Source organism: Selaginella moellendorffii, unplaced genomic scaffold (assembly GCF_000143415.4).
Source record: "Selaginella moellendorffii unplaced genomic scaffold, v1.0 SELMOscaffold_123, whole genome shotgun sequence".
NCBI lineage: Eukaryota > Viridiplantae > Streptophyta > Lycopodiopsida > Selaginellales > Selaginellaceae > Selaginella > Selaginella moellendorffii.
In genome coordinates, this window is record NW_003314384.1 from 81949 (window position 1) to 101257 (window position 19309).

At 43.9% G+C, this 19309-nt stretch overlaps 4 protein-coding genes and 1 pseudogene across 9 annotated transcripts; 4 read left to right on the forward strand and 1 right to left on the reverse strand.

The window, feature by feature from the left end:
• Positions 1–3806: 3806 nt before the first annotated feature.
• Positions 3807–6098, reverse strand: LOC9633399 (fructose-bisphosphate aldolase-lysine N-methyltransferase, chloroplastic). Of its 5 annotated transcripts, none has more exons than XM_024665515.1 (14): positions 6026–6098; positions 5898–5971; positions 5777–5840; positions 5607–5714; positions 5463–5522; positions 5293–5400; positions 5155–5227; positions 4950–5077; positions 4862–4897; positions 4723–4806; positions 4546–4631; positions 4403–4494; positions 4196–4344; positions 3807–4132 (listed from the first exon to the last, which is right to left on the reverse strand). In XM_024665515.1, the coding sequence occupies exons 1-14, from the start codon at positions 6068–6070 to the stop codon at positions 3992–3994; spliced, it is 1248 nt and encodes a 415-aa protein (XP_024521283.1). In that variant the 5' UTR covers positions 6071–6098; the 3' UTR covers positions 3807–3991. The 5 variants fall into 5 exon arrangements, with proteins under 5 accessions (XP_024521283.1, XP_024521282.1, XP_024521285.1 ...); XM_024665514.1 differs by having other exon boundaries at positions 4546–4679; XM_024665516.1 differs by having other exon boundaries at positions 4058–4159; positions 4546–4679.
• A 54-nt stretch (positions 6099–6152) lies between these two features.
• LOC9633437 lies at positions 6153–8321 on the forward strand. Its single transcript, XM_024665513.1, has 7 exons — positions 6153–7014; positions 7079–7220; positions 7307–7360; positions 7433–7524; positions 7591–7817; positions 7881–8039; positions 8096–8321. The coding sequence occupies exons 1-7, from the start codon at positions 6239–6241 to the stop codon at positions 8191–8193; spliced, it is 1548 nt and encodes a 515-aa protein (XP_024521281.1). The 5' UTR covers positions 6153–6238; the 3' UTR covers positions 8194–8321.
• Positions 8322–8371: 50 nt separating this feature from the next.
• Positions 8372–9509, forward strand: LOC112342904 (annotated as a pseudogene).
• A 2280-nt stretch (positions 9510–11789) lies between these two features.
• On the forward strand, positions 11790–13156 carry LOC9633438 (ribosome maturation protein SBDS). Its single transcript, XM_002991684.2, has 5 exons — positions 11790–11937; positions 12003–12132; positions 12188–12388; positions 12435–12602; positions 12666–13156. The coding sequence occupies exons 1-5, from the start codon at positions 11804–11806 to the stop codon at positions 13101–13103; spliced, it is 1071 nt and encodes a 356-aa protein (XP_002991730.1). The 5' UTR covers positions 11790–11803; the 3' UTR covers positions 13104–13156.
• Positions 13157–13241: 85 nt separating this feature from the next.
• On the forward strand, positions 13242–15530 carry LOC9633401 (isovaleryl-CoA dehydrogenase, mitochondrial). 2 transcript variants are annotated; one of them, XM_002991685.2, is made up of 16 exons: positions 13242–13438; positions 13493–13531; positions 13600–13683; positions 13766–13823; positions 13889–14013; positions 14082–14126; positions 14185–14233; positions 14317–14426; positions 14479–14555; positions 14608–14658; positions 14714–14778; positions 14831–14985; positions 15037–15077; positions 15137–15191; positions 15249–15305; positions 15357–15530. In XM_002991685.2, exons 1-16 carry the CDS (start codon positions 13346–13348, stop codon positions 15501–15503), a joined length of 1251 nt encoding a protein of 416 aa, XP_002991731.1. In that variant the 5' UTR covers positions 13242–13345; the 3' UTR covers positions 15504–15530. The 2 variants fall into 2 exon arrangements, with proteins under 2 accessions (XP_002991731.1, XP_024521280.1); XM_024665512.1 differs by having other exon boundaries at positions 13326–13438; positions 13496–13531.
• The last annotated feature ends 3779 nt before the right edge of the window (positions 15531–19309 follow it).

The following is a 19309-nucleotide window of genomic DNA, read 5'->3' on the forward strand; positions in this document are numbered from 1 at the left end:
TACCATGAATCTATTGAACCAATCCATCCCAAGATTACATCAAATCCCGCCATGTCCAACACGGTGAAATTTATGTTTACTTTCCATGTCCCCACTTCGACTCTTGCTTGTCGAAGTACCTCATTGGTGCTTTGGCTACCTTGAACAAACTCTATAGTCCTTGGTTCACCCAGCTATTACACTATTAGTCTGGCTTGCCGGACTATGTCTGCAACCACAAAATTATCCGAAGCACTTGTGGCAATAAGGATCTTAACAAAGCTACCTCCAACATTCCCTTGGAGGGCTAGTAGATGTCGCAAATGACTCTCTACTAAAGTTGCTCATGTAATAAGTAACTTTGAGCTAGGGACTGAATCATGTACCTCAATTTCGATTTCACTTGACTTAATGGCCATCTTGGCTTTGGCCTTCTTCGGGTAGGGACATTCCTTCGAAAAGTGTTCCGCTTCACCATAGTTGAAACATACGTTATTTCCCATGCTACTACCAGACTTGTTTTATCTGTGAGTTTGTCTCTTTTCTCTTGACTCCCCCACATACTTGCTCACTAGCCACCAGATTTACCTTTCCAAAAACCCTGAGGACTCATTTTTAGAGAAACTCTTCTTGAATTTCCCTTTGTTATATATCCCCTTTGGTTTTAGCCCTTTTGCTAAATGTGGACCCCAACCCTGTTATGTTCCACTTTCACAAATTATTATTGAAATGCATCTTGATAGCTGCATCCAATGCTTCCTTGTAATTGGTTGGGTTCCAACGCATCACCTCGCCTCGAGCCCAGGTTTGCAAGCCTAATATGAAAGCATGGAACGCATCTATATCACCCATGTCCATGACAAGTATCCTTTGCCATAAACCCATTCACATACTCTTGAATGGTTCTGATTTGCTTAAGCCTACTCAACTCATCCCTTAGATGCAGAGTAGCATTCGGAGGAACATAAGTTGCACAGATCCTTGCCTTCATCATTTCCCAAGTGGTTACCGGTCCTTTGTTGGCCTCTGTTGTTCTCCACCAAGATTTGGCATTATCCGCCACGTATGGTTTTTGCACATGGGACCTTCTCCAGGCTTGGTAACCACAACGCTCGGAAATAATCCTCCATATCGTAAAACCAATCCTCCACCACCTTATAGTTATTCACTCCCTTGAAGATCAGTGAGGGCTTTAGTTTGTACTTAGGAACTACTTAAGGGACTGCTTCCACTTTAGTTTGTTTGACCTTGTTCGGTTCCACCTTAGTCCCCATCGAAGGGTTCACGCCTTCTGTGCTACTAGCATCTACAATCTTTTGCTTTTTCTTTTACTTCTCATCCTGCTTTAGCTTGCGTACGAGAGTCTCTAGCAGGGCAATGGTCTATGCCAACTATCCTTCGAGAACGTCTAATCGAGCCTTGAATGAGCCTCACCACTAGACTCCTATTTGGAAGTTTTCGTACTAGAATCCTCCTCATGCAAGGATTCCTCATCTATAGCCTTTTGTTCGACCGGAGGCTCTAGCTATGGAGGAGGTTCTGTCTCCACCTTGGTTCATTTACGCCTTGCCTTTGCCATTTCCCAGCAATCCGCCTTTATTCCTCGCTAGAACTGAGGAAAATGCTTTAATACCAAATTGTAAGCCATAAATTTTTCCTTTCCAACCAACCACCACAACTTTGGCCTTTGCCAAGTTCCCTCGCCAAAGTTCTCACCTATTGTACCAGCTTCTACTTAGCCCTACTTGGTTTCAACAACTCACTGCATGAGCAACGGAGTGTTAGTTATCCATCCATGGATTTCCAAATCTCTCCTAATCCCCCTCCCCATGTTAGACTAGATTTAAGGTTCTGCTACACTCCCCGTAAACATAAGCAACCAAACACACTAAGCCTCTAAGTTCCTAACATCCTTTGGTATAACAAGACTTGATCATGGGACCCTCTAAATCCCAAGCCTTTGGTGCAACACTTGCTTTGGGACACCGAGGGGAAACACCGTGGCCTAACAGCCCGGTATGGGTACCTCTACTCCCCCACTGTCACCCCGAAGGGAAGGCCCAAGCCCCTAAAACGGGCAAGGACTAATGAGCCGCAAGGTACTCAAGTGGGGCACCACTCCATATGAGCCAAGAGCACTATAGTTGGTTTTCCTTCCGGGAGTGGGAGTTTCTCTTGAGCACTTCTTTGGGTGGCCCCTCTGGCACCACCTGAGTCCATGCTCACTCCAACCCAAAGCCCCTCAATCCTAATCTCAACCTCAAGTCAGTTTGGAAGCACCACTGAAGAGTTCCTTCAAGACTAGTTTCTGGACCTCACTATCCCTAGTATACTTTTGGAACCCCCTACAGTCCCCCCCTTTACCTATGGGAGACACACGCTTTGGGCTTTCACCCCTCGACATGTATTAGTATTCAGACTCGATCTCGAATTCGATCTCAGACTTGGTCTTGGACTCGATCTCCGACTCGATCTTAGACCTGACCTCAAACTTGGTCTTGGACTCGATCTCAGACTCAATCTTGGACTCGATCTTAGACTCGACCTCAGACTCAGTCTCAGACCTGATCTCGGATCTTGGGCTCGGTCTCGAACTCAGTCTCAGACTCGGTCTCGGAGTTGGCCTCAGACTCGATCCTAGACTTTGTCTTAAACTTGGACTTGATCTCAGACTCAGTCCCATCTGATGAACTCTTTATCATTTCGATCATGCTTTCGGGGATTCTTTAGCTTACAACACCTTACACATATGAATTAACCCAAAAACCCTAGTTTTTATACAAGAGCAAGTGGTTTAGATTGAAACCAATTTAATGGTTATCAAAATCCCACTATCATAGCTATACACTTGGACCTCGAAGAGCTAAATAAACTAAATTCTCTTTCTCAATAGGAGAAAATAAAGCTTTTTGCTATTAGTGATTAATTAAATTTTACTAAGGAGAAGTTTAAAACTAAATATCTAAAGTAACCTTTAATAATAACTCTCAAAAACTATTTTTAGAGTAAGTAAAGTTTGAAAAAGATGGCAAAAACACTAAATATAAGTTGAGTTATAACTTCATTCCAAAAAAGCCTACAAAAGTCTTTAATGATGTCTCTCAAAGTTGAATTTAAATATCTATGTTAGGCTTAGATCAATGGATGATTGGCAATTGCTAAGAATTATATCAAGCATTGACAGAAGATTTAGAGATAGATAGTTCTTTCAAGTTGTTAATTGTGTTAACCAAGATCTCGTATTCCTGATTAAATGGTTAGAATGGAAAAAAAAAACTAATTTAACCAGTCTAAGATTTCCTAACTTATATAACAAGGGCAACTTATGCATAATGCTTGAGATTTCTAAGGCATGAAAATTTCTGGTTTGAAAACTTTCTAAGGTTGATGATTTTTTGGCATAGTAATTCCTTTAAGTGTAATCTTTTGTGAGAGAGGATTCTTAAAACAAAATAACATTAAAATAAATGTGAGGGTGATGATGATGATTTTTTTTAATCCTAGAAGCAAGGATTAGAAAAATGTTTATAACATATGGTCAGCCATGAAGAAAAGAAGGGCAATTAATATTTTAATATTGACTTGCAATATAGATTTGTTTTTTTCTACCAGTTTTTAAAGCAAAATTTTAAAATGCAAGTCTAGAAATTATAGTCATTCACCTGAAATTTCTGGCTTGCTATACTCAAAGCTAGCTTTTGGTAGAGGTAATTTTTGGATTTTCACAAGAATATCCTGTACTACAAGTCATATTACTCTCCAATTTCTAAAGGAGGGAGGGAATAGCTTATAGTTGACCTAACATGGGCTTTTGAGGTACACTCTAATACCAAATGTAATGCACCTGAGTTTGGAGTTGAATTCTAAACTGGGACACTGAATGCACTCTAGTTGTGCTATGGATATGCATATACTAGTATGGATACTCATCAATGGTCAGATCCACCATCATGCCATGTCCAGGACACGCCACCTGAAGCACAACTCCAGCCTATCAATAAACCACGCCCACCTATGCTTGCTCTTGTCCATTTGGAAGACAATCCTTGAGCCAGCCTCTAGAGTTTTCTAGAACTCGTAGCTCACCATCAAGAACAGCTTCGGCCATTCCTCGGCGGATTTTGTTTACGTGGTCGGGGGCCGACTGCAGCATCTACAAGGCAAAACAAAATGCCACAACCTGCTGGGATAGGAAAACTTCCAGTCGTGATCTTACCAGCAATGCCTGCTCGTGTGACGTGATGCTTTCCTGGATCATCTCCAGCAAGAAATTCATTGCCCGGGTTTCCTTCGCCACGTCCTTTCTTGGCTGGTATGCTAGTGGAGCTTGAAGCGTATCGGATTCTTGGATCATTGATTGTATGTCTACAAAGAGTTATGAGGTTAGAACACCTTGCAAGAAATGCAGAAAGAAAAATAAAACCTTCCAAGGAATCCAAGCAAATAATACGCGAAAATGCACGGGCTTGAGGGAGTACAACCCCGTCTTCCCAGTCCGCTGAGTCCAAAACCTCCCTAGAGAATGAACCGTCAGAGCAAACATACGTGGAAAACTATTGAAACTACTCCAAGATGACTGGCAATTCACCACTCTCCGTTCCATCAGCATTCTGCAAGGTTGGCATATTGAAAGCCCCCATAAGTTCAAGCTTCTTTTCACGAAGTGGATCGTTCCATGGAATTTCCATCCAAAGCTCGGCCTGGAGCATTAGCTTTAAGAAGGGAAAACAACCAAAGCTCTACCTGATCACTCAAATTGTTAGGAAGCACAAAACCGTAGTCTACTGCAAGTACAGCGTTGGAGCGCTTGCCATAACTGATAAAAACCTGCAAAAGCATCTCGTAAGAAGTTATGAAACTCAAAATGCATTTGCTCACTCGCCTCTTCGCCTTTCGTGTAATCGCGCTCGGCAATAATCTGTCAGGCAAGTTGCTAAAGCCTTCGATTTTCATTAGAAGCTCATGCTTACGACTGTCGCATCCTTGCAACTGTCGTGTGACACCGTTGCGTGAGAAACTGGATCGTGGTTGCAGAAGTCCACAAAAGGCCTCATGGAGATTTCGCTGGAAAGAGCACCATTCCAAGCTCGTGAAACGACTGAACGGAAAAACAAAGGCGTTAAACACCCGACTCCTAGCTTTGCAAAAGAAGCAACCTCTACGAAAAAAGCTTACCAGTAGCATACGCATGCGCAAACTGGAAAAGCGAGATATCTTCGCCAAAGACGTGAGGACACGAGCTTATAACCTGCACGAAATCATCCCTACTTAGCTGCGTGAACGTTCTCACAAAAAACACGCAACAGTCGTTACATTCTTCACTGAAATGTACTCGTCCGAGATCATTTCACGCCGCTCGGCTGTTCCACGGAAAGCACGGGTACACTCCAAGAATTTCAATTCCTCCTTCTCCCAGAAAATCTGAAAGTACACGCACAAAAAAAGCTGATGGAAAGATAGCAAGGAAAAATTGACGATCTTACAGTAGAGTGGTGATCCCCAAATGATGGAAGACAAGAAACGTATGGAGCCCATCTAGAAGCCTGATAAGAAAAGAATCGTGAAAAGAAGACGAGTGACCAAGACGATCACAAAGAACTATATGATAGAGAGAAAAGATCGCAGACCTCTCCTTTGTGTTGCTCCGCAAGGATGAGAAGCGTTAGAGGACACCAATCATACTCTGTCGATAGTAACTTCTTCACACAATCGTCTAGTTTCTCGGCCGTGAGCACCTGCATTGGTGCTTTCCATGGTTTCTATCAGCTAAACTAAAACTAGAGCTTATTTTGCTTACCAGGTCATGGGGAATTCGCACAATCTGCTCTCCAGCGCGAATCGACCGAGCAGCAAACAATCCCCTGCCACGAACCACGATTGCCGCAAGATCGCATCGAGGGAATCAATCCAATCCTTGCCTGCCGCATGCCGATTCCCCAATGCGAACGGCCGAGCAATCGCCGCCCTGGCGCACGAACCACGACGTTTGCGCCTGGGAATCTAGAAGCCCTCAGCGCCTGGGCACGATCGATCGAAGAAATCTCACCTCTTCCAGCGAGAGCTTGTGGGCGCCATTCATCGCCGCCCTCATTGGCCTAGCTTGGATTTTGGAGAGCGGAATATCCAGTGATATATCCCCTTAAACCCCAAGGGGTTAAATCCGACGGCCTGGATCTCCCCACGGCAGCGCCCCACAAGCGGAGCCCTATTGACGGCGTCCGCCATAGCCAGGGTTAGGGCTTGTGAGAAAATTTTCCTTATGTCTTCGTGCGACGAGGAGATCCTGCTGCTGGATGCCGCGAAGGATTGGCCAGCGTCGTCCGCTACTGCCACTGGGCCTGGATCTGGCGTCGTGGGAGTGGGCGTCGCGAACAATGGCGACACGGAATTCAGCGACGACGAGCAGCAGCAGCAGCAATTCCACCACCACCACCACCTCATGGGCGTAGGATTCAAGCGCCAGCAGCTGGAGATGTCCGGAGGAGCCGAATTCTCAGGTCTGCCAAACAAGAGTGGAGCGTCGAGCGATGGTAGCGAGAGGGATCAGCCGGAGAACAGCGACGACACCAAGGGTCCCTCGTCCAAGAGGCTCAAGGCTATGCAGCAGCAGCAGCAGCAGCACGGACAGGTCGATTCGTTCAAGAAGGATCGAGAGGAATGGAGCGACACTGCGATTTGCGCGCTACTGGACGCCTACACGGAGAAATTCTTGCAGCTCAACAAGGGGAATTTGCGGGGCAAGCATTGGCAGGAGGTGTCCAACATGGTGAGCATGCGCTGCCAGGGCCAAAAGTCCATGAAAACCATCGAGCAGTGTAAGAACAAGGTGGATTCTCTCAAGAAAAGGCACAAGGTAGAACGTACGAGGATGGAGAACACGGGTTCCACAACCAGCCAGTGGCCATGGTTTTCCAAAGTGGAACAAATAGTAGGCTCCGCTCCAAAACTCAGTGTCTTACTCGAGGACGATACCAGCATGGTGATCAAGCCTGACAAGCAAAAAGGAGCAATGAGACAACGAAGACCAAATTGCAGGTTTCTTCCTCTCTCAGCTTTCCTCCTTTCTTGATTTTGATTATGTGTATGTGTGTTTTGGTAGGACTCCATCTGTTTCTCCATGCGCAAACAGCCTTGGCTTCCACACCAAGACCAAGATCTTGCAACCGAGATGGCAAAGGGTGCTGCTCAAAGTTAGTGGCGACGCTCTCGCGGGGGATAGAGTCCAGAACGTTGATCAAAAGGTACGTCCGGCTGGTCTTTAGTTGATGCTGTCAAGCGCGGGCTTATTAAATTCACCTATTGCAGGAATGCTCTTGTGGTTTTGCAGATAACTTTGCTTGTTGCCAAGGAAGTCGCCTCGGCGATGCGTCTCGGTGTTGAGGTGAGTGATCCTTTTTCTTTCTTTTCTCGCTTTAGACTTTTGTTGTAACATTCTTTTCTACGTCTCCTACAGGTTGCTGTTGTTGTTGGTGGAGGAAACTTTTTCCGAGGAGCTAACTGGGTCGGGACAAGTGGCCTCGATCGAGCGTCTGCGGATCACATCGGGTGCGCTTTATTTGGTTGTTTGGAACTTGAGAAAAGAGCTCTTTGTTTTTTCTCTTGGTGTGACAGTATGATGGCGACGATGATGAATGCCGTTATTCTACAGGCATCATTCGAGAGCGTGGGAATCAAGGCTCGCATCCAGACGTCGTACACCATGACACAGGTCGCCGAGCCGTTTTCTAGCAAAAAGGCCATTCGTCACTTGGAGAAAGGTCGAGTTGTCATTTTTGGTGGAGGAACTGGAAATCCATACTTCACGACCGATACCGCTGCTGCGATTCGTGCTGCCGAGTGTAAGCAAGAGTTCTTTCATACTTTTTTCCAAGTATACTGATCCATGGCTTTCATGCTCACAGTAAAAGCCGAGATCATTCTGAAAGCAGCAAACATCGACGGAGTTTTCGACTGTGACTCGAACTTCCTCGAGCACGTATCGTTCCGGGAACTGGCAATGAAGGGCCTCTCAGCGCTGGATGCCGAGGCCATGAGTCACTGCGAACGACACAACATCCCGGGTGAGTGAAGTGATCACAAAGTTTTTCATACTGATAATCTTTGGCGATGTTTCCAGTGATGTTGTTTAACATTAGCGAGCCAGGAAACGTTGTAAAAGCCTTGACTGGAGAGCGCGTTGGTACCTTGATCGATCAAACAGGGAAGTTTGTATGATCTTCTCCATTTCGTGTCATATAATTGTTCTTTCTTAGCGAAGAGATTGACCACACTCGAAGCAAAAGCACTGTACAGTTTGATCTATCCTGTATACAATAACTACAGTGGAGATTGAAACTTTCAAACGCTGCAAGCATATGCTTTGAATCGGGTTTTTCTAGGGTTTTGGGGAGGTTGTCGGGCGCTCTGTCGGCAGGAGCGCCTCACGATTCACTAATGGTGCGATTGAAGAGGCACGGCAAGAGATTTGGGATCAAGAACAAGGTCTTGTCGTGGCGATCCAGAGTGTAAGTCGAGGAATTCCTGGCATTTGTGTGGTGTTTGAGTCGTTTTTTCCGAGCAGCGACGGTCTACTGCAATGTGCTGGTCCAGGCATTTGCGAACGAGTAAAAGATTTGACTCGAGGTAGTGGAACTCGATCGATTCATCGGGAATAGATTCTGGAGAAAGGAGAGCTCCAAAGTTGCTGGGAAAGAGAGAGAGGTCCAGAGGTTCGATATGACGCTTAACCCAGAGACCGAGCGCGATAAGTATGATCCAGCGTTTCATGCGTGAACTTTGCTGTTGATCCAAACAGATCCTCGAAGAAGCAGGTATTGGCGATGAATGTTCTTCACTTTCCTGGTTCTTACTTTGATGGTTTTGACAGGCTCTAGAGCTTATTAGGGAGCTACAATCGCATTTCCCAACGAGAGCGCTAATGCTCTCCGTGTCAACCAAACATTGGCAGAAACTGCTGGAGGGACTGGCTGATTTGGCGGACGGACTTGTGGTGAGCGAGCTTTTATCTTTCTTGGTTTCTCGGACAGAAACTCTTGGATCTTTTTCTTCCCAGGTTTGTCGAGTCGAGCTGGCCATTTTCGTGTGTGCGACGCGCTCATCTGAGAGGGCTGCGGGAAGCTGGACATGGTTTCCACCCGTGCACAAAGACCACGATTAAGAAGACGAAGCAGCAGCAAATCAAGCTGAGAGGATCCAAGTCTCTTACGTCGAGTCTCAAAAGACTCACAGCTATCACTGCTGCTCGGGCTACCTCCGATCCAGGCAAGAGATGCCTGACTTGAGATGCAATCCCAAAGAGTTCCACGAGCACTACAAGAGCGATTGACCTGGATTCGCTCCCATTTTCACAGCTTCTTACGTAACCTTCTCAAACGTTCCTTGCTTCACAATCACCTCCAGTCAGCACAATAGTTTGGATTCGTCAGTCCCCCTGTCGATAGGGAGTGATAGGATCTTCGACGGTATAAGATCAAAGTATATTCTTGATTTTAAGATTGAACGGGGCTTAATTTAAGAAACAAGAGCACCAACTCGCGAATAATACTGACTTTCAAACTCAAGGTTTTCATCCTCGTCAACGATCGCTAGGGCCTCCAACTTCTCTATCAGTTGTTGTCTCCTCAGAGAAGAGTAGCCAGTAAGGCCGTTTTCAAGCGCCATCATCCTGAGCTGCTGCATCGTCATGGCTTGGAAGTCTATGGGCTCAAACGCCAACTCGTCAAGCTTTTCTACGCTATCTTCTGGCTCGGGAATATCTGCACATAACTGCGACTGCTCATCACCAAGAGTCTGTATGAGAACCTTAGCTTGCATAATTCCTGCACATTCCAGCCGGTTAACCATAAACAAGGCAAAAACCACAGGGAAACCAATGCTTAAGTACCTCTCACTCCCTTGTTTGATACGCGGTGCTGCTTGTTCCGATAGCTCTGGTAGCCGAAGTCTGGATAATTGTCCCTCGAAAGAAAGAACAAAAGTAGGAACCTCTCAGGGTAATCTTCCTTGTTGTACTCCTTGTTCCAGGCCTCCAAGGCAGCCAGTCCGCCTTTAATCGCTTCAAACGGAACCGGATGATACTTAGCTGTGGTAGCCTGCCCCAAAGTTCCAGGGAGAATGGCAAAGTCGTAGCTGCCATTTTTCTTCCTCAGTGGCCTCCATACGTAATTAACAGCATCGGCACCTGCAGTACAGAAGTGTTAAGCTAAAATCTTGTCTATTATCGGATATACTTACCAGCATTGGAAAGCGCCTCTTTCAGATCACCCCTAAAATATCTCAGTCGAAGCCTGCGTGTCGTTGTTAAGACCTCGTCACCTGGTTTTCCCTCGCAAGAAGCGCATCGCCACTTCAGCGGCACTGGAGCTGTCTCGAGGACGCACAGATAATGATACCATTTTTTGCATACGCCACACGCGATCCAGTTGACAGGGCCTTCCCCGCAGTCCATCCGCGAATTGCATTTAGTGCAATGCTTATCGTCGACCTGTAACACGGGGGTCAGAGACAAACGGGAAAGAAAGCACAACTCACCATAAGAACAGCGCTGATGGGCGACTGAAGAACCTTTGCCACAACATCCTGTTCAAACAGGAAACCGCCAAGAGCACCAAGTCCGGGATCTCTGGAGTCCAGCAACACGATCAGGTCATGACGGTTTGCAGTTGGGATGCTTGAAGTGAACTTGTACTTGATCTTCGACGATGCAAAATCGATGAGGTACTTGTAACCAGCGGCTTGGGGTCTTTTGAGGTGTAGCAGCATCCATGAGATATCATCAGATTCTGCTCCAGCAGCTATTGCTCGATACACCTTTCCTACATCCGTCTTAAAGAGCGCCGTATCCACGAACCTTTCCAGTTCAATATCGGTCAGCAGCCTCGGCTCAAGCTGCCAAAGCTTACGAGGGACTCCACCAAACCACTTGTAGTAAGTGTCTGCTACCCCGACGCGAATGCGGATCAACCCTGCCTCGTCTCTCAAGTTTCCTGCGATCACCTTATCGTTTGCATCGTCTCCTTCTCTCTCTTGAACCTCGTAAGTGTTCTTGAGCTCATCTTCCATCATGGTGTCCGTCTCCTCCAAAGAGCAGCCCTGGAGCTCACAAGACTGCTGCATCTCGAGCTGGCTAGCTCGCTTCTCCAACTGGCTAGCTTCCTCCTCCCAGAGCTTAACCAAGGCGTCGAACTCGCAAGGATACAAGTAGACTCTAGCGAGCTGTCTGTCTGGATAAGCATTCTTCACGTTGGCGGGATCTGGAGATGCCGCAACCAGCACCCTTTTGCCCAGAGCGTCGCTCGGCTCAATCTTCTGATTGATCAAGTGCCACTTTGCGGGACGGAGAGATGTCGCCTGGAACTGGGATTTGGGAGTCAGCTCAACTCCCCCGTTTGAGTCGAAACTCCAAACGTAATTGCCCGACTGATAGACGAGCACAAACGGTCTCTTCCCCATGTCGATGGCGTATCGGATGATGAAGTACCAGAGAAAGGCAGACTTGCCAATCCCCGGATTCCCAGTGAGGTGAACCAGCCAGCTCCCGGGCTTTCCAACAAGGACTGATCTGTAGAGGGAATCGAAATCTCTCCTCACCAGGAGCCTCTTGATTCTCTCGTCTGGGCCTCTCACCTCTTTTATCTCCACAGGCACCGACAGATCCAACACTTTGCCCGCTTCGTATGCGTCCGTGCCCAGCTCTCGCACACCGGCCCACCATGCTTCCAGCGTTCTCTGCCATTCATCCATAAACCCCAATCTTGGCCAACTTCTTGGAACCTTTAATTCTAGAGAATATTCGCAACTAGGGTATTTTTAGGGTTTTTGGGCGATGTCGCGGACTCTGGTGCAGCCGGTGGGGCAGAAGCGCCTCACGAATGTGGCGGTGGTGCGATTGAAGAAGCACGGCAGGAGATTTGAGATCGCGTGCTACAAGAACAAGGTCCTGTCGTGGCGATCCAGAGTGTAAGTCGAGGAGTTCCTGGCATTTGTGTGGTGTTTTGAGCCGCGGGTTTTTGTTGTCCGGGCAGCGAGAAGGATATTGACGAGGTTCTCCAGACGCACACGGTCTACTGCAATGTTTCCAAGGGGATTCTGGCCAAATCCAAGGAGCTGGTCGAGGCATTTGGGACGGCGGACGAGGAGAAGATTTGCCTCGAGGTAATGGAATTCGATCGATTCATCGGAATTGGTTCAAAGTTTCTTCTTGAGCTAGATTCTGGAGAAAGGAGAGCTCCAAGTCGCTGGGAAAGAGAGAGAGGTCCAGCTCTCCAGCCAGTTTCGAGATATCGCGGGGATTGTCATGGACAAGACGCTAAACCCAGAGACCGAGCGGCCATTCACGATAAGTATGATCGAGCGTTTCATGCGTGAAGTTCACTTTGCTGTTGATCCAAACAGATCCTCCAAGAAGCAGGTATTGGCGATGGATGTTCTTCAGCTTACTTTCGTGGTTTTGACAGGCTTTGGAGCTTATCAGGGAGCTACAATCGCATTTCCCGATCACAAGAGCGTTGATGCGCCTCAAGCTCTCCGTGTCAACCAAGCATCGGGAGAAACTTCTGGAGGGACTGGCTGATTTTCAAGCGAAGATGGAGAGCCGGGATGAGGCGGACGAAGCTTTCATTGTGGTGAGCGAGCTTTTATCTTTCTTGGTTTCTCGGACAGAGACCCTTGAATCTTCTTCTTCCCAGGTTTGTCGAGTCGAGCCTGGCCATTTTCGTGCGTGCGACGCGCTCATCCGAGAGTGCTGCGGGAAGCTGGACGTGGTTTCCATGGCTGTGCACAAAGACGACGATGAAGAAGACGAAGCCGACGAACCAGCAACAAATCAAGCCGAGAGGATCCAAGCTCTTACGTCGAGTCTCAAGGATTCGCAGCTGTCAGAAGGGACTGGATCAAACAACTCGCGTCCTCCTCCTGCTGCTACCTCCGATCCGGGCAAGAGATGCTTGACTTGCGATGCCGTGATTGGCGATCCCAAGGAGTTCCGCGAGCACTACAAGAGCGATTGGCACAAGCACAACCTCAAGAGGAAGCTCAAGCAGCTATCGCCACTGAGCGCCGAGGAGTGTAGCTTGGATTCGTCAGTGGTGGACTATGTCAACGATAAGGACGATTACTCGCGCTAGAAGAAAATGTAGTTGCTCAAGTGGTGTTAATAAAAGAGAAAATTTCCAAAGCATACGTCAGGTGTTCGAATCTTCTCAGTTCTAGTTTCCGATTGGTCTAGAAAGAAAAGAGTTTTTACACGGCAGCAGCAACGTGGGCATTGCTGGCCGATCCTATCCGTCCATCTGGATCCTCGTCATAATTGCGGAATGTTCGTGTTTTTCTGCCATTTCCCTCTCTTGAGATCGACGAAGAGTAGGCGATGGCGATGGCGTTGGCGTTGGCGGCAGCCATAGCTCGCGCGGCGGGGAGATTTTCGATTCAGTCGCGGGCGCTGGCAACGGCGGCGTTGGAGGTAGAGATCATGTAGGTTTGTTTGGTTTGATCCTCTGCTTCTTTCTCGTCACAGCAGAGCTACGATGCTGCTCTGGACGAAACAGCTGCGCAGGTCTTGATCGATCATCGTTTCTGAGCCGGAATTTCTCACACCGTTGCTTGCTTGCATGCTTGCTCCAGTTTAAGAAGAGCGTCCAGCACTTCGCTGCGGAGCATATCGCTCCACACGCTGCTACCATCGATGCCACGAATTCGTTTCCAAAGGTTTGTTTTGAGCAGCATTTTCCCGTTCCATTCTTTTCTTTCCTTGGGTGTTTCGATTTGAGATTTTCTTTTGCGTGGACAGGATCGGAATCTCTGGAAGCTGATGGGAGACTTCAACTTGCACGGAATCACTGCTCCTGGTGAGTATAGATAGCACTTTATAGTTTTCTTCTTCTTCCTTGTCAATTCCAAAGTTTAATGTCAGAGAAGTATGGGGGGCTTGGTTTGGGCTACTTATACCACTGCTTGGCTATGGAGGAGATTAGTCGTGCTTCCGGATCGGTTGGGCTTTCATACGGTGCTCACTCCAACCTTTGCATCAACCAGCTGGTATTTAGTATGTTTCGCTCGGGACGTTTCTTTGTTCTTAAAGCTGTCTATCGACGTGTTTCTCACAGGTCAGGAATGGCACTGAGGCTCAGAAGGAGAAGTACTTATCTCAGGTGCATATCTATCATCGTGTTTGGAAGTGGTTTTCTTACGCGATTGTTGGTGTCATAGTTGATAAGCGGGGAACACGTTGGAGCACTGGTGATGAGCGAACCGAATTGTATGTATCTTTTATTTATTTATTTGTTTTTATAATGTTTTGGCTGGATTATAAGGAGGCATGGTATTGACCTTTATTTGCAGCTGGTTCTGATGTGGTGAGCATGAAATGCAAAGCCGAGCGTCGGGACAAGGGATATGTTCTAAATGGAAACAAAATGTGGTGCACAAATGGACCTGTTGCTAACACTTTGGTGCGTCTTTTCTTCCTTTAGGCCTTCGTTTTACTAATGTGTGATTTACCAGATTGTATATGCTAAGACTGACAATAGTGCGGGAGCTCACGGAATAACGGCATTCATTATTGAAAAGGGAATGGAAGGGTGAGGTTTCGTGCTGTATGTTGCTGCCAGTCTAACAATTAACTCCTTCCAGATTCACGACCGCTCAAAAGCTAGACAAACTTGGAATGCGTGGAAGTGATACGTAGGTTGTCAATCTTTTACATTGTAAGAACACATGTCCTAACATTTTTATTTAGATGCGAGTTGGTGTTTCAGGACTGCTTTGTGCCTCCGGAGAACATTCTTGGTCAGGAAGGAAAAGGTGAGTCTGCTGGGTTTCAAGATTGAACTTGTTACCAGCAGCGTATCAACAGGTGTTTATGTGATGATGTCTGGGCTGGATTTGGAGAGGCTTGTATTGGCATCTGGTCCTTTGGGTCTCATGCAAGCTTGCATGGACGTGGTTCTTCCCTATGTGCGACAAAGGGAACAATTTGGAAAGCCTATAGGAGAGTTTCAACTTATACAGGTGACTCTGTCATTTGTCTATCTCAATCAGATAGAGCTTTGATATTTACAGGGAAAGCTAGCTGATATGTACACTAAGATGCAAGCATCCAGGTAGAATGTTGATTTGCCGGCATTTGTTTTCTGAATTGCCTACGATTTGGTCTCAACAGGGCTCTAGTTCATTCTGTTGCTCGAAGCTGTGATGCTGGTCACATAGATAGAAAGGTGAGATTCAACTTACAAAATGCTGTGAATTTCTAGACTAAAGCGCTTTGTCCACAGGATTGTGCTGCAGCTATTCTTTTTTCATCAGAGAATGCAACTCAAATGGCTTTGCAGGCAAGCTCTTTCATGATTCTACTTTGTTCCTAACTCTCAGATCATGTCCAGGCTATCCAGTGCCTAGGTGGGAATGGCTATGTAAACGAGTATCCCACTGGAAGGCTGTTGAGAGATGCAAAACTATATGAGATTGGAGCTGGAACAAGTGAAATAAGGAGAATGTTAATTGGAAGGCAGCTCTACAAAGATGAATAAATCAAAATCAAATACCTTTTACCTTTATTTTTTCGGTTTTACTTGAGTTCATATATAATGTATATAAACCCATCATCTCCTACAGAAGCTGCTGTTGTGATCCTACAATTATAAATATTACATTGAGTATTTAACTATTTCAGCAGTTTTAATTACCAAATTTCAGATTGAAGTCCCACTGTTCCATGTTCTCCATAAAATAGAGTTTCCTATATAAGTAGAAATTAGATTACATCCAGTAATAGTTAATCTATATTGATTGCATGGAGAGACTAGAGAGTTAGATTGAGTAAGCACAGTAAATATATCATTAAGCATTATGAATTTTTTTTTAGTATTAAGGTGCAGATACCTTTTAGCATTCAATAATTTTTATTTTACACCAATATAATCTATAGTAGCAGTCAAATATCCATCCACTTAAAACAACATTACATATGCCACCAGATTTCTTGCTATATATCCAAATGCTAAGCTTAACTATTCTACTGTTTTTATAATTTGTCTAACTAAAACAAGTATTTGTATATGCTTACTTTTTTATCATGTAACATTTTATTGAAAATATATATAACAAGTAATTTGTGATGGCAGTTTTGGGGGGGAATACACTTCCCTATAAGTTTGCACAAGTTTTTGTTAAGTTGCCCACACCTCCCTTCATGTGTATGACTTACAAAATAATATTTAGACACAATTTTTTTAAGCATATATATATATATATATATATGCTTAATTGGTTGTCTTGATTAATTGGTGTACATTAGGTAGGATCACCACTTAAAAGAGTTTATTCTTGGTAGAAACATCCCTTCATCAATCAATTGAGCTCTTAGACACTCCATGACACTATTGCATCATTACTCATTGCATGCTCAAAATCTATCCTCAATGAGATAGATGAAAAAAAAATCAAAAAATCAAAAGAATTAAAAGATCTTTATCAATCTTCTCTCTAATGAGTAATGGCATCATACCAATAGGAGTTCAAGTGATGGCAACTTAATTTGATTAAGAAACATTCTTTCTCTCTAATTGAAGCTAAAATTGATAAGAATCTCACTCATAAATCATGTGACTCCATTGTGGAGGGATTCTTTATTAATCATGTTATTATGGATAGCATCTTTATTAGAATCATGCAAGAGGAGGTCATGAAACTCCAATAAATTCTCTCATAAATTGTTCTTTTTTGTTGCTTACAAGAATGATTTGTGTGTGGGAGTTTAAATATAAAAGAAAAGAGCTTATGAATAAAAGTGCATTTCCTTTTTCAATCAATTAAGGGTTTTAGGATATTTAAGGTTAAACATCCTTAGTATTGGGCTCTAAAAAGTCCAAATTTAGGAGGTATAAGCTTACAAATCTTTGATATAATCAATAAATACATTTTTATACAAATTTACAAATAAAATGTTGAGTAAGAAAACAAACAAAAAAATGCAATCTACCTTGCTCTAGATGGTGCATGCATGAACATCCACAAACATATACTGAAAGTTTTGCATCTTGCACTTTCCACTTGTAACTTGCAATAAATGATTTTTATTCTAGACTTTTTGCATCTCAACAAACCTTGACAAGACTATTTAGTGCATTTTTAAGAGAAAGAAAATGGAACATTACAACTACCTTCTTACTCACCCAATCCATCTGAAAAGCAAAGAGAATCAATGCTCTGCAAACACAGAAAGTAATAAGGGTGGTAAAACCTACAATAGACTCAAGCTTTGGGCTCTTTTGAATCTTATAATCCAACACTCTTGATAAACATGTGTGAAGTAGAATTGAGAAAGTCTTCACTAGATGTCTCATGCTCCTTCATGGAGAAATGCTTGAACTTTGGCATTCTTGAGTCTCACAAGAGCTGGCAAGCCACACAGTTTGATCAATTGGGGCCTCCAGACAAAGCTTTCTTTTCTGTTGCTACATATTTGCAAGTGCAGTAAGCAATTGAGATCAAAAACCAACAATACTACCTATATGAGACTCATTATCCTCAAAGTCTAGAGCAGTGGATGGAAGTTTGGATGCTAAACATGTCAAGGGTATATACTGGTGGTATCGTGCCAACGCTCTTTGGCGACCACTTGTTCTCCTCCCTGAAATAAATTGTGCAATTTGACAACCCCCAGATTGAGAGGCTTGAGATTGATCTCAAAGTTCTCATAACTTATCAAGTGGTTGACCTCTAATATGCTCCACTGGCACATTTACTCAAACTATAGTTCAAGCTCTCATGGTAAACTCTATGAAAACCACTACCACCTTCGGCATTTTGATGATTGAGCTGTAATCTGAGCTCTCCTCCTGGTAACAATTATGTTGGTGGTGGTGATCATGCTGGTAATTATCATCCTTTCAGTAGTGTCTAGCCAACAAAGATCTTACTCAGTTGCCATTTGAGGAAGGATCTTCTAATGGTTCCTGCTGCAGCACTAAATACGATACAGGCCTTTGGTGCTTCTTAAGCTGTACTAAAATCTCCCTATGATACAAATACTCATTCAAGTGATTTGTAACCTCCCAGAACCTGCTACACTTCTGGCCACCATCAAGCTCCTCTTCAACCCCTCTTGGTACAATGCCATTGCCCTACTGCCTAATCATGTGCTTAAAATCCACTCTCAAGTCTTTTTTGTGATATCACTTTGTTTAGGATGACATGGTAGTCTTGCAGATCATGCCCCATGCATACATAGCATGTCCCATGTAAAACATATTATGCACATAATTACGTTTTTATTGCTTTTATAGCAATCAAAACATGATTTTGTGCACAATATTTTTGCATACAACTCAAAAAAAAAAAAAAAAAAAACTGCACATATGTAAATATATAATGCTCCCATGCACAATCACATTATTTGCTGCCATAAGTACATAATATTGTATCGATATCTGTTGGCTCTATATAATTGTAAAGTGTTAGAGCTTTCTAAAAAATTCCATTATTGAAATTTTTTATTAAATTAAAAACAGAAATCAAAGTAATTAGACTCTTTAATAAATAGATATAACTATTCTCAAAGAGCTTTGATGTTTATAGGGAAAACTAATTGATATGTACACCAAGATGCAAATACCAACAAAAAATTTAAATTGCCAGTGTTTATTTTGTTTGTAAATGCTTTATGATTTGGTTTTAACATGGCTTTTGTTCCCTCTTTTGCTTAAGCTTGTCACATGGATAAAAAGTATTCAGCATAGAAAATTGAATTCATTTTTGTAGAGTTGCTTTGTATTTAACATTCGCCTTATTCAGTTACTCTAGAAAACCATAGAATCAATTTCCATTATCTTTTTTCAAAGATGAAAAGATGCCTTTACCTTTATTGTTTACTCAGGCATGTTTTAAATCATATGCAATTTCATGTTATGGAAAACGATGTATTATCCTTCTTGTGTTCATATAGAGAATATATATAAATCCATCATCTTCTACAGAAACTACTGTTGATATTCTACAATTATAAGTATTACATTGAGTATTTGTACTCCATATTTTAACTCCATTAGAATTTTTAATTACTAAATCACCATTAGCTTGTAGATGCAACCAACAATCATCCCCATTATTCCATGTTCTCCATTTCACATTGTTTCCCTGATAAGTAAAAATCAAATTACATCCAGCTATAGCTAATTTATATTGACTGTTTGGGGAGACTAAACAGTTAGAATTAATCAGATAAGCACCCAACTCTAACGCATCACCACTTATAAGGCTTGACCTGTATATCCAGCAATTAGATATATCACTAAACATTGTGATATTTCTTATAGATTCACTAATATTAAGGTCT